This window comes from Ambystoma mexicanum, chromosome 13 (assembly GCF_040938575.1).
Source record: "Ambystoma mexicanum isolate Mex_15411 chromosome 13, UKY_AmexF1_1, whole genome shotgun sequence".
NCBI classification, from domain to species: Eukaryota; Metazoa; Chordata; class Amphibia; order Caudata; family Ambystomatidae; genus Ambystoma; species Ambystoma mexicanum.
The window spans coordinates 621,944,300-621,969,250 of record NC_090938.1 but is presented as its reverse complement, the minus strand read 5'-3'; the positions used below and the strand labels follow the sequence as shown (position 1 = coordinate 621,969,250).

At 47.8% G+C, this 24,951-nt stretch overlaps 1 protein-coding gene across 2 annotated transcripts; it reads right to left on the bottom strand.

Annotated features, from left to right (window-relative positions):
- Window positions 1-1,019: 1,019 nt before the first annotated feature.
- Window positions 1,020-20,464, bottom strand: LOC138521571 (keratin, type I cytoskeletal 19-like). Of its 2 annotated transcripts, XM_069634516.1 has the most exons (8): window positions 19,880-20,464; window positions 12,359-12,441; window positions 9,758-9,914; window positions 8,267-8,428; window positions 8,025-8,150; window positions 6,676-6,896; window positions 3,394-3,419; window positions 1,020-1,550 (listed from the first exon to the last, which is right to left on the bottom strand). In XM_069634516.1, the coding sequence occupies exons 1-8, from the start codon at window positions 20,372-20,374 to the stop codon at window positions 1,453-1,455; spliced, it is 1,368 nt and encodes a 455-aa protein (XP_069490617.1). In that variant the 5' UTR covers window positions 20,375-20,464; the 3' UTR covers window positions 1,020-1,452. The 2 variants fall into 2 exon arrangements, with proteins under 2 accessions (XP_069490617.1, XP_069490616.1); XM_069634515.1 differs by lacking the exon at window positions 3,394-3,419 and having other exon boundaries at window positions 19,880-20,463.
- Between the last annotated feature and the right edge of the window lie 4,487 nt (window positions 20,465-24,951).

The following is a 24,951-nucleotide window of genomic DNA, read 5'->3' as shown; positions in this document are numbered from 1 at the left end:
AGGAGTTTTTAATGAACTTGGCAACATCAACCAGCAATGATTCATCCAAAAACTATACGGGGTGAAACCAGGCATCAAGTGTGCCACAACAACTTTCATTTGGTTTTGTGCAATGTTTCATGAAAACATTGTCTTTTTGAGTCCATTCCTGCAACTCTACAGTATTGGCCAGCTGCAACCAAATGTGTCTCTTTATGAATTGAGGCAAGCTCCATCAGATGAGGTTACTGATGCATCTTCCAGGAGGATTTGCGGCACGCGCATTCTGCTGCATTTGGCTCCCCTTCTGAATTGAGGGCATGGGTCTGATCCTGACCGTTTGACAAGGGGAGGATTTAAGGTGGCACTCCTTAAACTATATACCATACCCAGAGAAGACATTCATTCTTGGTCATATAGTACAGCAAGCTTTGTTGTTGCCCCTGATATCTGTGTGAAGCCTGCAGTGGCAGGTTCGACTCCCAGCAGGGTCAACTCAGCCTTTCATCCTTCCGAGGTTGATAAATTGAGTACCACGCTGTGGTATAACAATGTCTTCTGTTATTTCAGCGCTCTGGGAAACGCATTATTATTATCATCTCTATTTCTAAGAAACTACATTAATTGTATTTAGATTTTCTCCAATGTGTTATGCGGGTTCTTAGCACGGTTGATTGGTGACCTGGACTCCAAGTCGAGGTGGCTTAAGTGGTCATTCAGGAGATGATCTGAAAAAGGCAGTGCTTATGAGAGACCACTTGGGCGGTGTCAGAGTCATTCACTTGTCAGACTGCCTGACAAGTGAATGACTCCAATTCAGGTCTAATGGGTCATCTGAAACGTCCACCTGCCAAGCGTCCACCTGCCAAGCAATGTCTTACACTTTCAGGAGAGGCTGGACACGATATGATCTTGCTACCACTGGTGAGGGCTGCATTATTCTTTCTGAAGTTGACCTGAGGTCCAATGAACATGGAACATGAAGATATTTGAGCAGATAAACATCTATTTCGCTTCTAATGACATAGAGATCAAAAAAGTTATAAGATTATACATTTTTATTAAAACCAGAGAAGATGAGCATACATCGGTGAGACAGAAGAAGTGGTGGACAGTCATGCAGACATTGTAGGTGCTACTGTGATGGACCCTGCCAGATGATAGCTGACCTTTGAAGCTCATCATCACTTTCCTAGGTCTCCTAGATCAATAGCCTGGAATCCAAGTCACATCAGAGTTCAGGTGAAGCGTGTCCAGTCAACCTGTGCAAGAGAGACAAAACTGCAAAGACTAAAGTGGAGAAGAAAATCCTTAAGCGGGATTGACTCCAGACAGTATTTGGAAGCTGATGTCTGAAGGCCGGCCACTATTCTGGGCAAAACACTTGGCAAGCTCTCGGAAAGGTAGTCCAGCTCAACCTGACATGTTCATGATTTACCAGTCCGGGTCAATCCAAGATCGGAGGTTTCTTCCTCAATAGCTGGTATGGTAGACCTTCTCGGTGGAAGACACGACATGTCCATCCACAGCCTCCTGCACAATGGTAAGGACCTTTTTAGATGTTTTTTGTGCTGCAAAAATATGAGGACAAGAATTATTCCTATTCTATGGGGTCTGCATTATTCAAACCTGCCACTACAGGAAACGACATACAAAGTACGTAAATTGTTCTCATAGCGTTCCTTAAATGGAAGGGCTAGCCAGTCTACTAAGGTAGTCATATCCAGAGGTTCCTATCTGCATAAGTATTTTCAGTATAGCCAGTCAATATGCTACTTTTCCTGGGAACGTGTTCTTTTTATTACCCATGTCTCTTTCTCTGTCTCTTTTTAGTTAAATTAGCCCTCTGGATGATCTCTCAGCCAATCAAGATGGCTTAATTTATAGGGAAATGAATCAGATATCGGGCCTCATTACGAGGTGAGCGCAAAGGGATACCGGGCACTGTTAAGGACATCAGTGCCGGTAATCCCTTTGCGCCCTATTCCAAGGTCCCTTAGCGGGTCCCTTACGGGTCTTTGCGGAAGCCGCAAAGGGACCAGAGAGCAAATAACGGTACCGCAAATTGCGGTATCGTTATTAGCGCCCTCCCCATTCGCATTGAGCCCTATGGGGGCTCAAATGGGAATGGGGATCGCCTTTTTCAATGGGGACTTACCGGTCCCTCCAAGATCGGAATGGACCAGTAAGTCCCCATTGAACCAGGGCAGACTCGGTACCGGTATGGGAGGTAGTCATGGCGCAAATAGCGCCATGATTACGTCCATACTCGGAATGCAGCCTATCGTTCCCTTAAATTGATCTGCTATTGTCACTGTTCTTGCAACTGTTTTGCAGGAATCACAACAGCAAACTATATCCTCTATGTTATATTGACTAACATTGCATACATATACTGATATATATGTTTTAATATTCACTTAATGACAACATGCCTAGGGGATCTGAGTAAAAATCATGTCAGTGGGGCAGTGCTCACTGTGTGTTACTTCAGTGACTATACATTATTATTACCACATGAGTTCCAGTGCAGAACCTTTCTCAGCCACTTAGAATACTTGGAATTCAGTGTCTATCATCTGTCATCTAGACTTCATCCCATGGAGTCTGACCGCAGCAGCAGCCTGAGAAGCAGCAAAGAAGCATTTGCCTTCGGCTGTGTAAAGGCCGAACTGCACATGTGCGGCCCCGTGCCCCAAACTACCAAACAGCAATGAAGCACAAGTGTAAAGGACACTGCTGCTAGTTCCATGTTCAATACACTGACATTGCAATTTACTTCTGTGAACTCCGTGCGCCTCTGCAGTAAAAATACTTCCCCTTTTAGATGGCCACAACTGGCTCAAAGTGTCTGACAGGACTCGGGACCACTTAGTAGCTACGGAGATAGAGTGGTCCTGCATATATGAGACACAAACATGTCAAAGGAAGCAGGTAATAAAAAGTGCTCCCAAGTGTCAGCGGTAAGTGGCTCATCCTGCGTGAGTAATGTGTTACATTCTGGTACTTGTAGCCCTGTGCCAATAGGCGGGGAAAGGCGAAACTACAAGTACCAGAATGGACTGAAAAACCCCAGGAGGATGAATTAAGCGCTCCTGATAGGGGTCAACTTGAGATGTGTAAGATGCATGCATGCCTGCGTGCCTGCGACACAAAATCTCACTTCAGAAGCTAACAGCTCATGCGGAAGTCTCCCAAACTTCCCACATAAAAGGGATGGCATCGAGTCCCCTAAACTGCCCACATAAAAGGGGTGGAACGCATCCACCAGGGATAATATGCTGAACCCTGGGGGCGCCGCACACAACATTTCAAAACCCTTTGTAATTGTGGCACTATTGGGAAGGGGATGTTCTCTCCTGCGAGGCTTTTGGATCCAAGTACAGATGAATAAGTGCGGCTGAAATTCCTTACCATCTTTGGAAGGTCTGGACGAGAGCCTAGGAGAGAAGAGAGAAGTCGAGACGTTAGAATTGAGAATGTCTGAGCCCTGCTCACAAAGGAGCCCATTGTCAGGGAAGAAGGAAGGGCTGGGGAGCAGTGGGGAAACAGAGGAACCACAGGCACAGGAGTAATTAAAGCACATGTTGGCTCCAATTGGCTTCCTGACCTTCCTTTCACAATGAGGCAAGCAGCGATTAAGTAGACCAGTGTGACATACTCACGCCGTCGCGTGACGTGGGCCGGCTTACATAGTGGCATGCGTGGAAAGAGATTTAACGCTGAAAGCCCTCATCAGGGAAAATGCAGTTACTGACTTATATCTAGGAGGCCGGCTCACAAACAAGATACTATGAGTAACTCTGAATTACCCCAGACTTACCCCTTAGAGAGGGCTACTTGAGTCAGAAGGAGTTACCATCAGTATCCCTGACTTACTCTTGGCTTAACCCTTGAGAGGCTGTTAGAAACAAAAAGACGCTACTATGAGTCGCTCCGACTTACTTCTGGCTTAAACATGAAGAGACGTGTGTTATTCACAATGCTGATACTATGATTAATTGTGATTTACCCTTGTCTTACACCTGGAGAGCAGTATTCAATTAAAAAATAAGTTACTACAAGTAACTTTGCCATACCCCTGACTTGCTCATCTATGTCCAGGAAAAGTAAGGCATAAGAATTACCCATAGTAACTGTTTGTGACTCAAATAGCATCCTCCAAATTAAAGTAAAGATTAAGTTTGAGTAGCTTTTTAGTGAATCTGCCTCTAAATCTTGTTTTTTTAAAAAAAAATGTTTTCTCTATTCGACTTTACCATTACTTCTTGGAGGAAACTGCTTTTTAAGTTGTTGATATAAAATTCATTTGAAAAGGACTTTCCCTTAATGCACACACAGCGGGCCAGTTCCTTTCAGAATTCCCTTCTGTGTTATCAGTGATGTATCTTCATCAGCTATGCCCTTGACGCGCCCTTGTTAAATCACATGTTTTTTGTGTCATAACAGAGCTGGAATACTGAAAGAACCCTACAAGTGGTTCATGTTGATTTCACTAGGATGCCCATTTTGGAAAAAACACATATAATGTTTATAAATAATGCCCCTTGTTCTGCTGGAGACAACTGTGTTGATGTCATACCCAGATATGATATGGAGACTATCTCTATGCTGCACAACCCCAGCCAGACTCTCTTTGGCAAGCAACTGAGCTTTATAGACCCAGTCCATTGGCTGCACCACATGTTGTGGACCCTGAAGACTGAGATAAAGGCCAGAGTGGAACAAGGGTGTTTAAAGAGGTGCATTCGTACAGGACACCAGGTACAGCCCACATGTGTAGTCTATAAAGCTATTATAAAATACATCACTTTGGATAGTTTAGAGTATATGTAAATATGTAGATGATGTTATTAAATACACCTGCCTGGGCCGTCTCAGGGAGTTGCCTATGGTATGCCCCACACTGCCCATAGCCTTGCAATGTAGCGTTCTACACAATCTGTGGCTCATTGAGCTCATCTAGGGGCTATAATGGTTCATATTGCCCGCAGATTGCCCAAAGAAAATACTCTTTGACCGCGTTTTTACAGCAGGCTGTCCTAGCAGTGCAATGGACGTCTGTCCATCTGTTGGGGTTTTGTCTGCTTTCGCTGTTGTGGATCACCTTGTAATGCAGAGCAGGAGGGAAGGGCTGGATGGAGAGATGGAGTGGCAGCAGGGTGCTGACAAGAAGGGAGACGACAAGGGAGCGGAGTGGAGAGAAAGTGATGGCGGGGGAAAGTGAGGGGAAGCAGGCGTGCGAAGGGCTTCACTGAAGAACAAATTGGTTCCAGTTGGCCATGAGGGATAGCAGCGTAACAGTGATTATTGTACGGAGATGACAATCCTCACCGGCCCGCAGGAATTCCAAATTCTACTCCAGGTGCTAATAATCGTTTGGATGTAACTCTATGGCGCTCACTTTATCACCTTTAGGAGGATGAAAGCTCCAGTGGACCTTGTCTTTGGCGAGGTGTGCCTAAGAGCTACAGGTAACTAAGAGGCCTCTGAAGACCCACACTGATATAGGCAGGTTACACACAGATATCTACCGTAGCTTGTAAGGCCTCTGCCACGGCAGGGCACATACGCCTGACCACAGCCCCAGAAACGAGGTGCACACAAGCATACGCCTTACCTCCTGTACACTCCCCCAAACCACCCGAAACTATCCACCCTACGTGGCTGAATGGGAATGTGGAGCATTTTTTTTCCTGCGCCCGAAAATGGGCAATTACTGAGTCTGGCAGGGCCGTAATGAGCTGATAATTGCCCATTTGCGGGCGTCGGAAAAAACTGCAAGTTTGGCGGCAGCCTGCTGGTTTTACCAGCAAGGCTACCACCAAACTTTTAATGAGGCCCCTTGTCTCTGACTCCTTGTCCTTAGATCTCTATGGCACGTGACAGAAGAACATGGACTTTGACCACCGCCATCACATAGCCATATGTTTTGGTAGCTCAGATGGTTTATATACGATCTGGTCCATAGAGGACATCGAAAGCTCTCCAAGAAGGCTGGTGATTCGATAAAGGCTGGTATGGTTTTGGTGGACCCTGCTTTATGACTCGCACTGCCCCAACCCTATCAGTATTTTAAAGGCAATGGCACATTTTGAAATCTGCTGATTTCCCTGTCAATCAGACCAATGGTGGCCCACGCCTGATTGTAATAGGCAGCCTACTTGTCAGATCCCCCAGCTCCTGGAGTTTCAGGACATAAGAATATAAGCATTTAGTAAATTCACATTGCAGATAGGGAGCTGTTAACACAGCACTTGGAAAAATTATCCGTCTTGCTACAGGTGTGCTGATAAATGTAAAACTCACGTTTAAAAAAAAATATATCCCATTTTTAAAATGCCACCAAATTACAGGTTGGCATTTCATGGAATATATTGAAGGCATGGGGCACATAGAAAGTACTGCATGGGGCATGAATGGGTCTATTGTATATATTTGCTCTGCTGGCCACACCCTCTTTTGCACCACCTTTGCTTGCTGTTCATTTTTTTATTCAAAATTATCCTTTGGATGCCATGTATTTTTGTTCAGTCATCTTCTGTATAATGGAAGATTTAAAATGATAAAGTATTTTGAACTAAAAAAAAGTTTCTTGCTGACCAATTGCAAGGTAGACGTCATCTACATACATCCCAATCTGTACGTCAATCGTTCAGACTCTTCTTCAAGGCATTCGCCTTGGCTCGCACTTACTGTGCGTCTTCGCCCTCCAGCAGGCGGCGGTAGGTGGCGATCTCCATCTCCAGGCGGGTCTTCACGTCCAAGAGGATCCTGTACTCATGGCCCTGCCGCTCCATGTCGCTGCGCAGCTCGCCCAGTTGAGCCTCCACATTCGAGATCATTCCCTGAATCTGGTTCAGCTGCATGCAGTAACGGCCCTCGGTCTCTGCCAGAGTCCCTTCAAGAGCAGATTTCTGAAAGCAAAGTGGCGGAGAAACAGACGTTAAAGTAATGGCCCAGGCAGCCAGGCAATGGGCGGCCATTTTACACTTTGTCAACACCAAGGATAAAATGGCCACCACCGGGCTATTCTCCTGGACAAGCATGTTTATTTCATGCAACAGGCTGGCACGTGCACTGTGGCCCTCACACTGAGACAGAGTACTGAAATCATGAATAGTCCTAGGTAATGGTACACATGCTTGTTTTATTCCAACAAGATTTCCCAGAAAGTGGATGTCCTTTCTCTCACCCATTGCCCTACTGCAATAATAAACTGCAACTGGTGAGTGCACAATTGTCTGTGTAGGTTTCTAGGATATATCAGTACAATTCTTGTGTTACATAGATGTGATGCCAAAAAAAAATTGTGAAGACATCACCACCACCGCCTGCTCTTATCGCATATTCACAGAATGCGCCACACTTTTATTCACACTTACTCCGTACTATTGCTCCACTGGATTTGCACTAGGCCTTTTGTCTGCCAAGAAAAGATGATTCTAACACACATTATATGACAGTGATGAAACGTGCCCTTGGTTCCATTGAATTCCCCAATGTTGCATGTAATTTTCTACACTGTTACCATTACCCTGCAAATTGCTGATGCATGGTTGCGCTCACTCTCCACTGTCTAACACAATTATCTGTAACCCTGTATCTGCCATATGTGTTGGACTCCAACACCCGTGTAGCACAACATTGACTATGCTGGCTAGGGCTGTTGGGAGTTGTAGTCTGAATCGTTTAGAGAGCCAAAGGTTGCAGACACCTGTCTAGCAGTTTCTCACCACTGCCTTCAAAGTCCTATGCATTGCACGTTATACACAACATGGAATCCCCCAAGTTCCTAAGTAGTAGCTGGTAAGCATAATCAGTGCAACATATAACTTCTGCTACAACTATGCTGTTGCACCTCAAATGCAGTAGCAAATGGGCAGCAGCATATTTGCAGCCCATTATGCAGATTCCACCCAGCCATGGTCTGTAATGGTTGCGCACAAGGCCCTGGCGCTACAAGGCCACACCAGTGAGATGTGTAAGATTCGTACTGGCCAAGGCGCTATTATCGTAATGTTAGAAGTGCATGAGATCCCTACCATGCTCAACTGGGTCTGCAGCTCTATCTCTAAACCTTGCAGGGTCCGCCGCAAGTCTGTGATCTCGCTCTTGCTTGACTGGATCTCTTGGCTATGGGTGGCGACTTCGCGGTTCAGTTCTTCTGTCTGAAACGAGAGGGGTGAATCATTCACTGAAAGCACCTACAAACACTTCTAAAATCTTTTAACCAACCTGCAAGAACCCCAACAAAGGTCCCCAAAGTTGGCCATCATTCCCTTACCTTGCTGAAGAACCAGGCCTCAGCATCTTTGCGGTTCTTGTCTGCCATTAGTTCGTACTGAGATCTCATATCAGACAGGATCTTGCTGAGGTCTGTGGCTGGAGCCGCGTCCATCTCAACGTTGACCTGCCCGCCGACTTGGCCGCGCAGGGCGTTCATCTCCTTTTGTGACATGACAGAAAATTGGACACAGATTATTCTTTGGCATTGCTTCATGACGTGGATTCCATCCCCTTGCCCCATCTCATCAGTGATTGAAATATTGGTCGCCTGGACCAGGTGCAGCGTGGTCTGTGCCGAAGACATTGCTATCCCAAGGTTCCACACATCATGTACACTTATATGACAGGCAGGAATTGTGCTGTTGGTTTGATCGGGTATGAAAGGGTTCAAGAACTAGATTTATTTATTTCACTAGATCTACCTTTGAAAATATTAAAAGAATTATGATGGGCCGAGTTTTGTGCCACATAAACGATGGCAGTTTGATATCAAAATGAGCCTCAGCAGGGTTGTCCTCCTTGATATGGCAGTCTGTAAGATGTCATCAGATGATTGTAGTATGTCATTGGAGAAAGAAGTGGCGCTCAAAGGGGCAGCGCGTTTGTCTCGAAAGCAAGACAACACAGAGCACACCGGTTTGAATCCTGTTTCTGTGTTTAAAGGCTGGTCTCTGGTATTAACATTAAGCAGGATATAAAATGTTAATTAAGTGCTAACTGAGTAAAGAAAAACTGTGGTGGTTGCACTGATCTCACTCTTTGGAGAGGTTGACATCGTATGTCTAATTTAACACTAGATTTGGAATGCTTAGTAAGGCCACCTGGCTTGTGGCTCTGCGGCAGCACTAGTGGGCCATTGGAATTTCTCACATAGTTCAACATGCCAGTTTCCTCTGACTAAGGGACTCAGCACAGTTTCCCCAGTCCGGATACAATGCTGATAACATTACTGGTAATATCATCACCAAGATTTTTACAGGACCTGGGAAACACAAGTTTGCCAGTGGGGGGCCACAGATCTACCCCCAGGCCTCACTTGCCGGGAGACCATGCTCTCACCGGCAAAATAATGCTGCAATTACCAGCACCAGTCTTACAGGTGCTGGTAATTGTGGCAATCCCCTCCGTGGAATGGGGAGTTACCAGCATTTCATACACCCATAATATACCAGTAATACCGGGATATCAGGCGGCAGGAACACTGATTTGGTTTACTGGCGGGATACCACCAAACTCGGAATAAGGGCCTAAGCCTTCTTTGTTCCTCAAAATGGCAATTTTCCACATTTACAAGAAGTAGGGCACAAAAGAACTATGTGGTGCAAATATGTTTCTCTCCTTTCCATAAAGTTTGCTTTAACCCTGTTTTCATGAAAGAGTTACCCTTTGGAGGGACAATTATCTGTCTGTCTCGCTGCACTGGTTCATCGAGCCCCCAATTCTCTTTATGATGTTTGCGTGCGTGGGGTTCTGGGTACATGAGTCCTACCTCCTCGTGGTTCTTCTTGAGGTAGGCCAGCTCCTCCTTCAGACTCTCAATATTGATCTCCATGTCTGATCTGGCCAGGGTCAGGTCATCCAGCACCCTGCGCAGCCCATTGATGTCGGCCTCCACGCTCATTCGCAGGCCCAGCTCAGTCTCGTACCTGGATAAAGAAGCACATTGCAGGATAAGCCACAGCAAGCCTAGTACTCATGGAATGACCCCAACTGGGCACCCTCGGAGCTATTTCCAATATACAAGATGGCTCCAATTTATTGCCAATGAGATGCAAGACTTTGATTCCTCCAGTTGGCCTTACTTTCCAATTCCCTGCTTTCTAATTGGACCTATTTAGAGTGGAGAGAAGAGAGGGATTGGGGGAGGAGGATGGGGTTAGCAAAGAACTCTTGGCTACAAGACGAAAATGGAGGCTGGGGAAGATTAGGTTTGTAAGCACGTGAAATAGTAGGGTTGGTGCAGGCTGTGGATGACTTAAGACAGTGAGAAAAGCTTAAGTGGAACGAGGACAGAGAGAGTCAGGTCAGGCATTTCCTTGGGTTGTTTGATGCTCTGATTGGTTCTCCCACCCACGTGATGTAATGGCTTATGGGGAAATGAGATGCTAATGCCTCGGAAAAGCCTATCGGCCTGGGGCCAAGTCATCCACGTGTCAAGGGCTAGACTGATATGTGACTGAATCTGACCCTGTTCTACTGGCTTTCAGGACTTCCAGCGTTTCATTATTTGTTGATCACTCTGCATCATCTATTCCTGGTCTGGGGAATGGCTCCAAAGCCCCAGGGTGTACATAAACTCACACACGTGCGCGTGGGCGCGACTCTTTTCCTCCATCCCCCACCGGCGTGTCATGTGTGATGACTGCAATGGATTCAGCGGTGTGAGAGGAACTAGCCAACCAAATAAGGACAGAGTGATTCTTCTAGGAATTGCCCACTCATGAAGGGACCTGGCAGGCATTGCCCATTCCAAAACAATTGCTATTAAATGATGATGTAATCTCAGTCCTGGCCACATGCCCGGTCTGCCCACTTCCGCAGGTCTTTATAGAGAGCGTAGGCGTATGGGACAAAGAGAGCGTCGTTCTTGCCACCTCAAACACAGAGGCACATAATGGAGTACGTTCAAAGGAGTGCCAACAGGAGTGCAGAGGCAGCCTGTGTGGTCTGCTTTGTAGCCCCCTCCCCAAACAACATCCCAAAATGAAGAGGGTACTTTCAATCCAATGAGGAGAACGATTTGTTGCCACGGGTAGTATAGCTCAGTGGCAACGCACTCGTCTTGGAAGCAAGATGAGGCAGAGTGACAGAGGTTTGAGGCTCTGCGCTTAGAAACCTCTTTGGTATTGAGTGTGTTGTAAATAAGCAATTATTGTTATCTCTGGGACAGTGTCATTGTTTCTGTCACTTAACCACCCAGAAAATTAGAAGTGTTATCTTTTCTCACGCCCCACATCGCCCCCCACCCCCGCCCACAATAAATCTGGAGTTAGGGGTCTTTAACAATTCCCTGATTTCATGACGTTTACCAAAATACAAAGTAAAGACCAAAACACGTCATTAAAGTCCACTATACTCCTGAACATGATCAGTGGTGGAGCGGCTCTCAAATAAAGTCGATGGAAAGATGGCTATTTCCCAGTGAACAGGCTGTGCATCACCAGGTGGGAATCCCCTGTAAATGTATAATAATAATAATTTGGTATTTATATAGCGCTACGAACCCTCAGGTATCTGAGCGGTGCTTATTATGTGTGGTCATTTATCAAAGGATGAAAGGCTGATTTTGGCCCGGCCGTGAGCGCTCTACTCACTGTGCCACTTGACCGGCTTGTAGCCCATGAGTAGGAGCTCATGTAAGCTGGCTCTTTGTGAGGCTGATCTCTAAGATGTCAAAACACGTGATCGCTTATGAGATCATTGGGACACTGTGCTCTAAGATGGGTAGCGCTATGATAGCCTACAGAACAATGGAAACTTGCAGGACTCAGAGTGTGCTTTAATGTTTCAGAGTGCGTACACATATTTGGTGCAATATAAGATGGCCAGGAGTGAGACTCCACACAAAGAGGTGAGGCTACATTTAGGCTCATGGATCATAAAGGCTTGCCCGGAGTAAGAACGCGCATCAATGCCTGAGACTCTGTTAATTACTAAAGACCAAGGGCATTTCTAGGACTGAGCAATTGCTCCAAGGTGTGAGATCCCATTAACGCCTAATGACCATGGACATGGATTAGGGATAAGGCACTGCTCAAAAGTGTGAGATCCCATTAACGCCTAATGACCATGGACATGGATTAGGGATAAGGCACTGCTCAAAAGTGTGAGATCCCACCCATGAAAGCATGTGACCACAGGAGTTGCTGGAGTCTGGTTAAATTTAAGGGACAGTGGAAAGCGGCTAGGACTGAGACAGTGCTCCAAGGCATGAGAGAGACTGCGTCAGACATTTAAAAGGGAAAATATGAATGCCTGAGAATGATTGGATGACAGGGAGGCCATTAATGACAGTAGGCAAGAGACGCCCCTAAAGTCTGCGCACTTAGACTGTGCACCTTGTCTCTGGACTCTCCAGTATATGGCTTACTTGTTCCTGAAGTCATCAGCTGCCAGCTTGGCGTTGTCGATCTGCAGCAGAGTCCTGGCATTATCCAGAGTGGCAGCGAGGATCTAGGAAGGAGAAGATGGCATGGCATGAGCAACGGCAAGCACCACCGTGGGCAGATCATTAGGTGCAAGAGCAACAGAGGCTACCATCTGAAGGTGGAGAAGAAGTACTTGAAAGGTGGGGACCAATCAACGAGACACCCAGAGAACCCGCCGGGGGTGGGGCGTTCTGTTGTGTCAGCTGAACTGGAGTGTCTGTGATAAATCACAATTGGCAACTCTAATATGAAAGTGAAAGTCCTGTGATTGTGTTATTGTTTTGTGTGTTAACTTTACAATGTTTGTTAAATCTTAATTATGAGGGACTGTGCTGGGCACGTAGGGAGGGGGGCAATGCATTTGTCAGGCCCTGTGCAGACAACCTACTCGGATGACACTGTTGGCATAGAGAACGTTGGATAGGCTGCCTAGTGCCTCTGATAGGCTGGTTGTGCCTGGGCGGAGTCAGTCTCACACAGGGCAGACTGGCAGGCATTATTAACCCCGCCCAAGCCTTATAGAGTTTCATTGGTGAGTGCTTGTCTGATATTTCCCTAATTCCCGATAGCGTAGTCTCCCCAAATGTTGCCTTCTTCCCTATAGACTCCCAACATCATAGAACTCGCAGGAGGGAGGTCTGGGGGAATGCGTTCAGCACTCGCCTAATTGCAGTAGTGTTATATGGAGATTGTTAGAAATTGGGATAGTGTGTGCAGGCCCTTGAAGCATCTTCTGTGCAGAGCAGTGTTCCATTTTTAAACCAGTAAAGGTGGGTGAGAGGGGATAGCTCTGCAACTATGACTGAAACACAGTAAGCTAGCTGGCAGATGAACAGAGATGGCACAGTGCTCCTTCCAGTCCAACACGGAGCGGCTCTCCCTTGGCTGGACTACACAGTCCAGGATCCTCTGAATTGACCATTGTCTTTGCCAACAGTGGCGGGCCAGTCTGTGCCCAGTGACCTGGATTTCAGTGAACTCAGCATCCGTGCACAAGCTTACCAGATGGATCTATGTCCTCGGGGACGCCAAGCGAGCCATCCCAGGCTTTCCGTACTGCAGCAAATTGATTCTGGGAGTTGTAGTAGTGTATCACTTCAATTGAATAACATGGACAACGTTAAAGTAACTTAAACGCAAAGGCCGGACTGGAGTAAGTTGTGCCACGGTGGCCTGGATTAATGTGGTAGCTTTATCCATGCTCACACACGGCAAGCACTTACCCTGTAGTATATGTTAAAGGACAATTTGAACCTATCATGTGGGCCTACCTTATCCAATTCAAATATGACTTTTTGTGTTTACAGAATGACCTTGTGAGTTATCCGAGGCGCCTAGAAGACCAGGTAGCACAAACGGTCGAGGGAGAAGTGTAGTGGATGTTTGTGCATTCTTCTCCGGTGCTGCTCTGGAGTTAATGTCTAGTAAATTGTTCGAGGGTAACCTCTGTTTTCCTAATGTGTGCCCCCTATACAGGACATCCGAATGACTTATTCATGCGGCATACTAAATGTCTCACTATTTAAAGCCCCTGCATGGCCACGTGGTCCTTGTCTATTCCCTGCACCAACTGGGATCCATTAACAGAGATCCGGCGATGTGCAATGGCATGCCTGAAGTGCTAACCCACTCCTACTGTTTTCTTTGCATTCTGGGACTTGTAGTTCTGCTTTTCTCGTTATAAATACATGACTACAAGCACCAGAATGCACACTAAAAAACAATACAGGACTGGGTGAACTTCTCATGCCTGACGTGGGAAAACTCGTGACCTTTGAACCTGGACCCCTCTCCTTTTCCTGTCTAATATTGAAGCTTTCTGCAAGTCATAGACAACAAGGTATCCCAGTAATTATGACCCGGCTCTGCTGTGCAGAGCAATTGCTGTCTCGTGCTCCTCACTTCAGATTACGGTATATTACTACTTCCCAATGTTAAACACCTGAAAATGATGAAATGCCGAGTCAGTCGCAACCACATAATACAATGCTGTGATGAGATGAGTGAACGCAGGTTTCCACATCAGGTGCATTATCCATGGGAGCTATCGAGTCTGCAAGTCTAGACTAATACACTGGAAAGTCCCTTTATAATCCTTCTTTGCAAGCCGCAAATGCCTCATTTTACTTCTGCAAATTACACACAATGAGAATACATCTAGACAGCGGGAGTAGTCAAATAATAAATAAATGGGCCAGTCCTATGCATTAGCCCTGTAGACATGACATCATGTTTAAAGACTATGGACATGTTTTCTCTTTATGGTTTTTAGGGATGATGTCCCTGTCATCTGTGGCATATTCAGTCATGTTATGATAAAAGACATTTCCTATACTCGCGGACCTACTGGGAACCAGGGCCTACATTCTGGCGGAGGAGGTTCTGATGGGTATGGACCCACTGGGAACCAGGGCCTACATTCTGGCAGAGGAGGTTCTGATGGGTATGGACGCACTGGGAACCAGGGCCTACATTCTGGCAGAGGAGTTTCTGATGGATATGGACTACTGGGAACCAGGGCCTACATTCTGGCGGAAGAAGTTCTGATGGGTATGGACCCACTGGGAACCAGGGCCTACATTATGGCAGAGTAGGTTCTGATGGGTATGCACCTACTGGGAACCAGGGCCTACATTCTGCCGAAGGAGGTTCTGATGGGTATGGACGCACTGGGAACCAGGGCCTACATTCTGGCAGAGGAGGTTCTGATGGGTATGGACCCACTGGGAACCAGGGCCTACATTCTGGCAGAGGAGGTTCTGATGGGTATGCACCTACTGGGAACCAGGGCCTATATTCTGGTAGAGGAGGTTCTGATGGATATGCACCTTATGGGAACCAGGGCCTACATTCTGCCAGAGGAGGTTCTGATGGGTATGCACCTACTGGGAACAAGGGCCTACATTGTGGCGGAAGAGGTTCTGATGGATATGCACCTTATGGGAACCAGGGCCTAAATTCTGCCGGAGGAGGTTCTGATGGGTATGCACCTACTGGGAACCAGGGCCTACATTGTGGCGGAAGAGGTTCTGAGGGGTATGCACCTACTGGGAACCAGGGCCTATATTGTGGTAGAGGAGGTTCTGATGGATATGCACCTTATGGGAACCAGGGCCTACATTCTGCCGGAGGAGGTTCTGAGGGGTATGCACCTACTGGGAACCAGGGCCTACATTGTGGCGGAAGAGGTTCTGAGGTGTATGCACCTACTGGGAACCAGGGCCTATATTGTGGTAGAGGAGGTTCTGATGGATATGCACCTTATGGGAGCCAGGGCCTACATTCTGGCCGAGGAGGTTCTGGTGGGTATGGACCTACTGTGAACCAGGGCCTACATTCTGCCGGAGGAGGTTCTGATGGGTATGCACCTACTGGGACCCAGGGCCTACATTCTGGCGGAGGAGGTTCTGATGGGTTTGGACCCACTTGGAACTAGGGCATACATTCTGGCAGAGGAGGTTCTGATGGGTATGGACCTACTGGGAACCAGGGCCAACATTCTGGTGGAGGAGGTTCTGATGGATATGGGCCCACTGGGAAACAGGGCCTACATTCTGGCGGAAGAGGTTCTGATGGATATGGATGGACTACTGGGAACCAGGGCCTACATTCTGGCAGAGGAGGTTCTGATGGATATGGATGGTCTACTGGGAACCAGGGGCTACATTCTGGCGGAGGAGGTTCTGATGGGTATAAACCTACTGGGAACCAGAGCCTACATTCTGGCAGAGGAGGTTCTGATGGGTATGGACCTACTGGGAACCAGGGCCTATATTCTGGCAGAGGAAGATTTGATGGGTATGCACCTTCTGGGAACCAGGGCCTACATTCTGGCCGAGGAGGTTCTGATAGGTATGGACCCACTGTCTACATTCTGGCAGAAGAGGTTCTGATGGGTATGGACCTACTGGGAACCAGGGCCTACATTCTGGTGGAGGAGGTTCTGATGGATATGGGCCCACTGGGAACCAGGGCCTACATTCTGGCGGAAGAGGTTCTGATGGATATGGATGGACTACTGGGAACCAGGGCCTACATTCTGGTTCCCAGTAGTCCATCAGAGGAGGTTGTGGCAGAGGAGGTTGTGATGGGTATGCACCTAGTGGGAACCAGGGCCTACATTCTGGCAGAGGAGGTTCTGATGGGTATGGACCCACTGGGAACTAGGGCCTACATTCTGGCAGAGGAGATTCTGATGGGTATGGACCTAGTGGGAACCAAGGCCTACATTCTGGTGGAGGAGGTTCTGATGGGTATGGACCTACTGTGAACCAAGGCCTATATTCTGGCAGAGGAGGTTCTGATGGATATGCACCTTATGGGAACCAGGGCCTACATTCTGGCCGAGGAGGTTCTGATGGGTATGGACCTACTGTGAACCAGGGCCTACATTCTGCCGGAGGAGGTTCTGATGGGTATGCACCTACTGGGAACCAGGGCCTACATGTTGCCGAAGGAGGTTCTGATGGGTATGCACCTACTGGGAACCAGGGCCTACATTGTGGCGGAAGAGGTTCTGATGGGTATGCACCTACTGGGAACCAGATCCTACATTCTGGCAGAGGAGGTTCTGATGGGTATGGACCTAGTGGGAACCAGGGCTTACATTCTGGTGGAGGAGGTTCTGATGGGTATGGACCTACTGTGAACCAGGGCCTATATTCTGGCAGAAGAGGTTCTGATGGATATGCAGCTTATGGGAACCAGGGCCTACATTCTGGCCGAGGAGGTTCTGATGGGTATGGACCCACTGGGAACCAGGGCCTACATTCTGGAGGAAGAGGTTCTGATGGATATGGATGGACTACTGGGAACCAGGGCCTACATTCTGGCGGAAAAGGTTCTGATGGATATGGACTACTGGGAACCAGGGCCTACATTATACCCTATGGGGTTCTGTTGGGTATGGGCCGACTGGGAACCAGGGCCTACATTCTGGCGGTGCACTTTCTGATGGGTGTGGACCTACTGGGTACTAGGGCCTACATTCTGGTGGAGGGGGTTCTGAGGGGTATGGACCTACTGGGAAACAGGGCCTACATTCTGGTGGAGGAGGTTCTGATGGGTATGGACCTACTGGGAACCAGGGCCTACATTCTGGTAAAAGAGGTTCTGATGGATATGGACTACTGGGAACCAGGACCTACATTCTGGTGGAGGAGGTTCTGATGGGTATGGGCTTACTGGGAACCAGGGCCTACATTCTGGAAGTGCAGCTTCTGATGGGTTTGGACCTACTGGGAACCAAGGCCTACATTCTGTTGGAGGGGGTTCTGAGGGGTATGGACTACTGGGAACCAGGGCCTACATTCTGGCGGATGGGTTCTGAGGGGTATGGATCTACTGGGAACCAGGGCCTACATTTTGGCAGTGCAGGTTATGATGGGTATAGACCTACTGGGAAACAGGGCCTACATTCTGGTGGAGGGGGTCAAGAGGGGTATGGACCTACTGGGAACCAGGGCCTGCATTCGAACTGAGGAGGTTCCGATGGGTATAGACCTACTGGGAACCAAGGCCTATATTCTGGCAGATGAGGTTCTGATGGATATGGACTACTGGGAACCAGGGCCTACATTCTGGCGGAGGAGGTTCTGATGGGTATGCACCTACTGGGAACCAAGGCCTATGTTCTGTCAGAAGAGGTTCTGATGGATATGGACTACTGGGAACCAGGGCATACATTCAGACTGATGAGGTTCTGATGGGTATGGACCTACAGGGAACCAAGGCCTATATTCTGGCGGAGGAGCTTCAGTTGCTGATGAGTCATTTGAGGACCAAGTCCTTTATCTTCTGTTACTCATGGATCCACTGAGGACTGAGATCAAGGATCTGATAGAAGGAGATTCCACCTCTCATGGATCTGCTGCAGACCAAGGCCTCTGAACGGATTGAAGGAGATTCCATCACTCGTAGATCCCCTGAGGACCAAGGTCTATGATCTGAGGTTCCATCACTGTCGGATCTGCTATGGTACAAGGCCACTATTCTGAGGGAGGGTGGTTCTTCTGTAAATCATGGCTCCACTGTGGAACCAATCTGGTGTCCTGATGCATGAAGGTTCCGTTACTCTTGGATCCGCTGTGGGCCAAGACATATGTTCTAATGTAAGGACGTTATGAACACAGTGGGTACCAGGAAGTGGCCTATCCAACTACTCCATCTCGTCAAACGTTCAAACACTGCTTTTGCAAGAAACGAGGCTTTGTACTGATGAGGAGAAAAAGGCAGCAAATATTCTCAATTAGGTTGTCTCTGCTCAGTATACGATAATTTGGTGAGCAAAAAAGGCCTCTCCTGTCAGTCCTGGGATGTCGTTAGGACCTTACTAAACCAGGAAATTGCTTGTTCTTTGCCTCATTGCTAAATGAGACAAAGTGCATAGAGCATGTGTATTTTACCAAGAACATACAGAAATACAGGCTGACTCTACCGGATGTGACTAGCTGAAAAGTCCCCAATTCAGACTGCAATGTAACCAGGACAGCATCCAACAAGGGTCCCCGTCACCTGCCTCTGGGGGACCACCACACATCGAGAGGTTAGCATAGTGTGTGCATTCCAAAACCCCAGGACTTGCCATGGAATGTGTGTGTGTGTATATGTGTACATGTAGATAGACAGACAGATAAAGATATTGATTGAGAAATCTGGTCTGTGTGATTTCATCGAGGAGATTTGGTCGAATCCAAATCCATCATTTTGTTTCATTTTAATCCATTTACCCACAAATGTATCAAGGGGGTTCCCCTGCAGCCCCCTTTGCCCCTCCTCCACCTCAAATATTACACTTACCCACCCTCCACATATATTTGCAGCCAAATTCGGTCAAAATATTTTTGTTGGATTTGGATTCCAATCAAATCTCCTGCAATGGAATCCTCCTATCGCAAGAAATCCACTGGGAATCGATGTTATATGCAGAGCCGGACCATTGATCACCCAAGACTCAGGTGTGCACCGTGATAATATCAAGGGGCATCTCCCATTGCTATGAAGTTGGCCAATCAGCCAGGTTTGCAGCTGTGCACATTACGTGTGCTCCTGGTAACACACACACCACCCACTATATACAATTAACTGTTGGTTCCCCAGCTCACTGGTACTCATTTTCATTCTCCTCAGGTGGGCGAAAGGCTGCTATGCCCATGCCGGCTCTTTTTACCTGTGCCATGCATGTGACACTTGCCGGCTGAAAGGGTCAGCCCTTGTACGTGTTCATATGAGATGGAACCTGTGTATGTCAACATCATAATATGGCACATATAGGTGCTCACAATTTGGGCAGATACTGGAAGTTATGTGCAGAGTAATACATTGATTTGACCAGGATCACACAATGTAGTCAGGTGGGAAGTCGGGATTAGAACTCATGTCAAGTGGTTGCAAATTGTAGAATGTGATCACTGTATGGACAATGGTGTCTTGGTGGCATGATTGGGAGAGCGGTAGTGCCTTACCTTGCTGCGCAGCTCTTCGATGGTCTTGTAGTAGGGGCTGTAGTCCCGGGAGGGACCGGGCCCCTGCTTCTCGTACCACTCCCGGATCTGCATTTCCAGCTTGGAGTTGGCCTGCTCGAGGGAGCGCACCTTGTCCAGGTAAGAGGCCAGGCGGTCGTTGAGGTTCTGCATGGTGGCCTTCTCACCACCGGACAGCATGCCATCTCCAACACCGTGGCTAATCCCAAAGCCAACGCCTTGGCCACTGCCATAACCACCGCCGAAGCCATAGCCACCGCCACCCCCCATACCACCCCCCACGCCAGAGGACACGAACCTTGCCGTGGAGACGGAGATGCCCTTCCCCCCACTCCCCCCATGGATGCTCGGGGCTCGGTAGGTCCCTCCAGAAAGGACCGAGGACACCCTGCTGGCCGAGCTACGACCCAGCATGTCGGCCATGGACCCTGACCCGGACCCGGAAGAATAGCTTTGCCTGACGTTGTACGTGCTCATGGTGCGGCGAGAGTGCTTGCTGACTGGACCCCCAAAGCCTGGCTCTGTCACACCTGTGGAGACGCAGCGAGAGTGAGGTGCCTCAGCTCCGCCGGCCTCCTTATACCAACAGCCCAGGGCGTTGGCCGCGCACCCGCTTAATTCCTCCTCAGCCTGCGTCAGCCTTGATGTCGGTGCCAATTTTCTCGAACATTACCTTTTTTTTCCAGGTCTCTTTTTTTCCCCTCGAATGTCCTTACGAGTGTGAAAAGGAATTGTCTGTACCCCTCCCTCTCTCTCCCACCTGCCTCACGCCCTCTGAGGAGGCCCTGGCTCACAGGGAGGGCCGCCTCGATCACCTGCCTCTCCCAGACAAAGGCGCAGCCCGCTGATTCACAGGCTGGGAGGCCGGCTGCTCCGGGCTACAGTTTTGTCTGTTGCTTCGCATTGTTCCGTCGAGGACAGGTTACAAGGCACTCCACTGCTTCCTCCTCTTTGCAGAGTGCGGGTGGGAGGGTTCGTCAACACTGTATTCAGCCGTGTAAACCAGACCTTGCCCCAGCCAGGCCCCTTCTGCCTAAAGCAGCCACATGGATTTGCCATCTTCCAGCTAAAGTCGGTCGACGACCCCATCCTCAGATACCCACTAGAGCCGAGTTCAGCCTTTTTAACCTGCTCCCTCTCCCTCTGTCGTGCGGGATACGTGGTGAACAGAGTTTAATGTACACATGCTGTGATACAGGGACCGGTCCCTGGCATGTGAGTGCCTGGGCGTCGAATGTATGAAGGGTGTTTAATGGTATCTTTTGATTGTAGTTGCTGTTTTCATCTAACAAAACATCATGTGTCTCAATATCCCAATGGAACTTTATAGAGAAAAGTAAACAAACGTCTATGTCCCACAAGGGAAGGGATGCAGTCTCCTGGTGCTAGAGACGTAATGTGTAGTGAAGCAGAGCATCTTTGGTGCTAGAGATTATGTGTGAAGTGGTGTAGAGTATCTCTGGTGTTATAGATGATATGTGAAGTGATGCAGAGCATCTCTGGCGCTAGAGATTATATGTGAAGTGATGCAGAGTATCTCTGGTGTTATAGATGATATGTGAAGTGATGCAGAGCATCTCTGGTGCTAGAGATTATATGTGAAGTGATGCAGAGCATCTCTGGTGCTAGAGATGATATATGAAGTGATGTAGAGCATCTCTGGTGCTAGAGATGATATATGAAGTGATGCATAGCATCTCTGGTGCTAGAGATTATATGTGAAGTGATGCAGAGTATCTCTGGTGTTATGGATGATATGTGAAGTGATGCAGAGTATCTCTGGTGCTAGAGATTATATGTGAAGTGATGCAGAGCATCTCTCGCGCTAGAGATTATATGTGAAGTGATGCAGAGTATCTCTGGTGTTATAGATGATATGTGAAGTGATGCAGAGCATCTCTGGTGCTAGAGATTATATGTGAAGTGATGCAGAGCATCTCTGGTGCTAGAGATGATATGTGAAGTGATATAGAGCATCTCTGGTGCTAGAGATGATATATGAAGTGATGCAGAGCATCTCTGGTGCTAGAGATTATATGTGAAGTGATGCAGAGTATCTCTTGTGTTATAGATGATATGTGAAGTGATGCAGAGCATCTCTGGTGCTAGAGATTATATGTGAAGTGATGCAGAGCATCTCTGGTGCTAGAGATTATATGTGAAGTGATGCAGAGCATCTCTGGCGCTATAGAGTATATGTGAAGTGATGCAGAGAATCTCTGGTGCTAGAGATTATATGTGAAGTGATGCAGAGCATCTCTGGGGCTAGAGATGGTATATGAAGTGATGTAGAGCATCTCTGGTGCTAGAGATGATAAATGAAGTGATGCAGAGCATCTCTGGTGCTAGAGATTATATGTGAAGTGATGCAGAATATCTCTGGTGTTATAGATGACATGTGAAGTGATGCAGAGCATCTCTGGTGCTAGAGATTATACGTGAAGTGATGCAGAGCATCTCTGGTGCTAGAGATTATAGGTGAAGTGATGCAGAGCATCTCTGGTGCTAGAGATGATATGTGAAGTGATGCAGAGCATCTCTGGTTCTAGAGATTATATGTGAAGTGATATTATATGTGAAGTGATAGAGAGCGTCTCTGGTGCTAGATATGAAATATGAAGTGATGCAGAGCATCTCTGGTGCTAGAGATTATATGTGAAGTGATGCAGAGCATCTCTGGTGCTAGAGATGATATATGAAGTGATGCTGAGCGTCTCTGGTGCTAGAGATGATATATGAAGTGATGCAGAGCATCTCTGGTGCTAGAGATTATATGTGAAGTGATGCAGAGCATCTCTGGTGTTAGAGATACAATGGGAAGAGATTCGTAGGCTATTCGATGCTAGATGTCAAATGGGAAGCGATGGAGAGCCTCTCTGGGAGTAGAGATGGAATTGGGAGGTATGCACAGCCTCTCTAGTGTTTTAGTGATGGAATGGGAAAGGTTGCATAGCCCGTGGTGCCCGGGTGAAGAGAAGCCTTGGGCTGGCGTGGCGAGACAGCCAGGGGGAAGCTCTGGTGGCCCACCCCCTGCGTCTCTATGATGCAATGCAGAGGGGTAGGGTAGGAAGAGAAGCAGGCCCTGGGTGCAGCTGGGACAAATGGAGTTGTCCCCGTTGCCATGGGGGCCCTGCCTGACTCCAATTTAGCTCTGTTGGCACATCTTGTAAGCTAAGCAACGGCGTCCCCACATCAAGGGAGATCCCATCAGAAGTAAATATGGTCCCACAGGGTGCGGTGGTGATGCAGGCAGGCCCCACAGCAATGGGGCCACCCTGGAAAAAATAATGTGGGCACTGGACACAGTGGTGAGTGTGGTCCCCTCCCTTGCCTATGGGGCCCACCCTGAAGATTAAAGAAGGTTGCTGGTGCGGCGGGGATGGGAGTGAGCCGCCATGTGAGCAGGGCGCCACCCAAGGACATATAAAGAGGTGTGGGCCACACATGGTGAGTCGGTGGCCACTTGCAGTGGACAGGGCCACACAGAAGCAACCAGCAGTGGGATCACACCCCAGATTCAAAAGGGCACAGGCCCTTAACCAGCCACCAGAAACAGCCCTATAAGGTACTGAAAGGGGGTGACTGACTGCAGCAGTCGTCTCCATTGTGATGTAATGTGTCTTATGTGTTTATATGTTATATATCATTGTGTATTATATATATGTATGTACACATATAGTTAAATGTATTGTACATGTTGTGTAGAGTACTGTATATATTAATGAATAGTAGAGATGTTAAGTAGGGGATTGTAGAGTGGGGAAATATATATAGGGGGATATGTTAAGTAGGTAATGTTATGTAGGTTAGGCATAGTGAATATATAAGGGAGTAGAGTGGAGGTGCTCTGGCGTGAGGTAGTGGCAGAAAGCAGCAGCTTGTCTGGAGCTGCCTGGGGACGTGGGACCACCCATGGAGGCCATCCTCTAGCCTCACGCTTCAGTGGGTAGTACAAGGAATTGGGTAGGGGGTCTGTTCTGGCGGTTTCACCACGTGGGTCTCTGAGGCCTCTCCAAGGAAGTGTGGGCTGAGGGAGCATATGCCCTTTTGAATGATTGGTAATTTAAAACGTGCTTAATACCTGGAGGTTTCTAAGCACGGACCTGGGGATCGAACCTGTGTTGCTCCGCGTCGTCTAGCTTCCATGGAGATTGTGTTGCCCCTGAGCCATCCTACCAAGATGGTACTCACATCAGGGTAATGTTAGGAGTGGGATGAGAGTTTAAGTGTTTTATAACTAAAGAGGGGTCCCCGTTGGCATCTCTATAAAATCCACTTTGGAGTCTGTGTCCAGTAAATAAGGTAAGAACTCAGGGTGTAGCCCATCTCCTGCCAACAGCAATTTTATTTTACAGGTGCAGTGCCCCTCCTTCACCGGCTGGCCTGGTGGGTGGGGCTATGAAATCATGGGCTACATAGAGACATAATGGAAAATGATGCAGATCATCCTTGATAGTAGGGATGACATTAACATAGATAGAGTCTCTGTGATCTTAGAGATGGATTCGGGAGTGATGCAGAGCCTCTGTGGTAGTACCTATGGGCAAGTGATGCAGATCCTGTTTGGTGCTAGAAATTAGGTAGAGGGTGATGCAGAACCTCTCTGGTGCTAGGGATGACATGTGAAGTGCTGTGCAGGTTTAGCTGGAGAGAGATGACATGTGAAGTGCTGTGCAGGTTTAGCTGGAGAGAGAGATCAAATTGGAAGTGGTGCAGAGCTTCTCTTGTGCTAGAGATGGATTAGGAGGTTATGCAGAGCCTGTTGATGGATATGAATTGTGATGGATTAATTGGTGTTAACTGGATGCAGAGATTCAATGGGAAGTGATGGAGAGCTTCCCTGGCACTAGATATGCAATATGAAGCAATGCAGAGGTTATGATAGGTTATTTATAACTCGCTTAATACCCAGAGGTTTTTTAGCGTGGACCCGGGGATTGAACTAGTGGTGCTTCGTGTCGTGCTTCCAAGGCAAGCACGTTGACTCTGAGCTCTTTGTATGGTGATGTAGATGAACTAGAAAGTTTTAGAGGGCCTGTCCTGGGGTAGAGGCT

Coding starts and splice junctions, on each gene's coding strand:
- LOC138521571 (XM_069634516.1), bottom strand. CDS start 20,374: ATGAGCACGTACAACGTCAGGCAAAGCTATTCTTCCGGGTCCGGGTCA. Junction 8,151..8,266: donor AGGCCTGGTTCTTCAGCAAG/GTAAGGGAATGA, acceptor CTCTCGTTTCAG/ACAGAAGAACTGAACCGCGA. Junction 1,551..3,393: donor GTCCAGACCTTCCAAAGATG/GTAAGGAATTTC, acceptor ATATTTTTGCAG/CACAAAAAACATCTAAAAAG.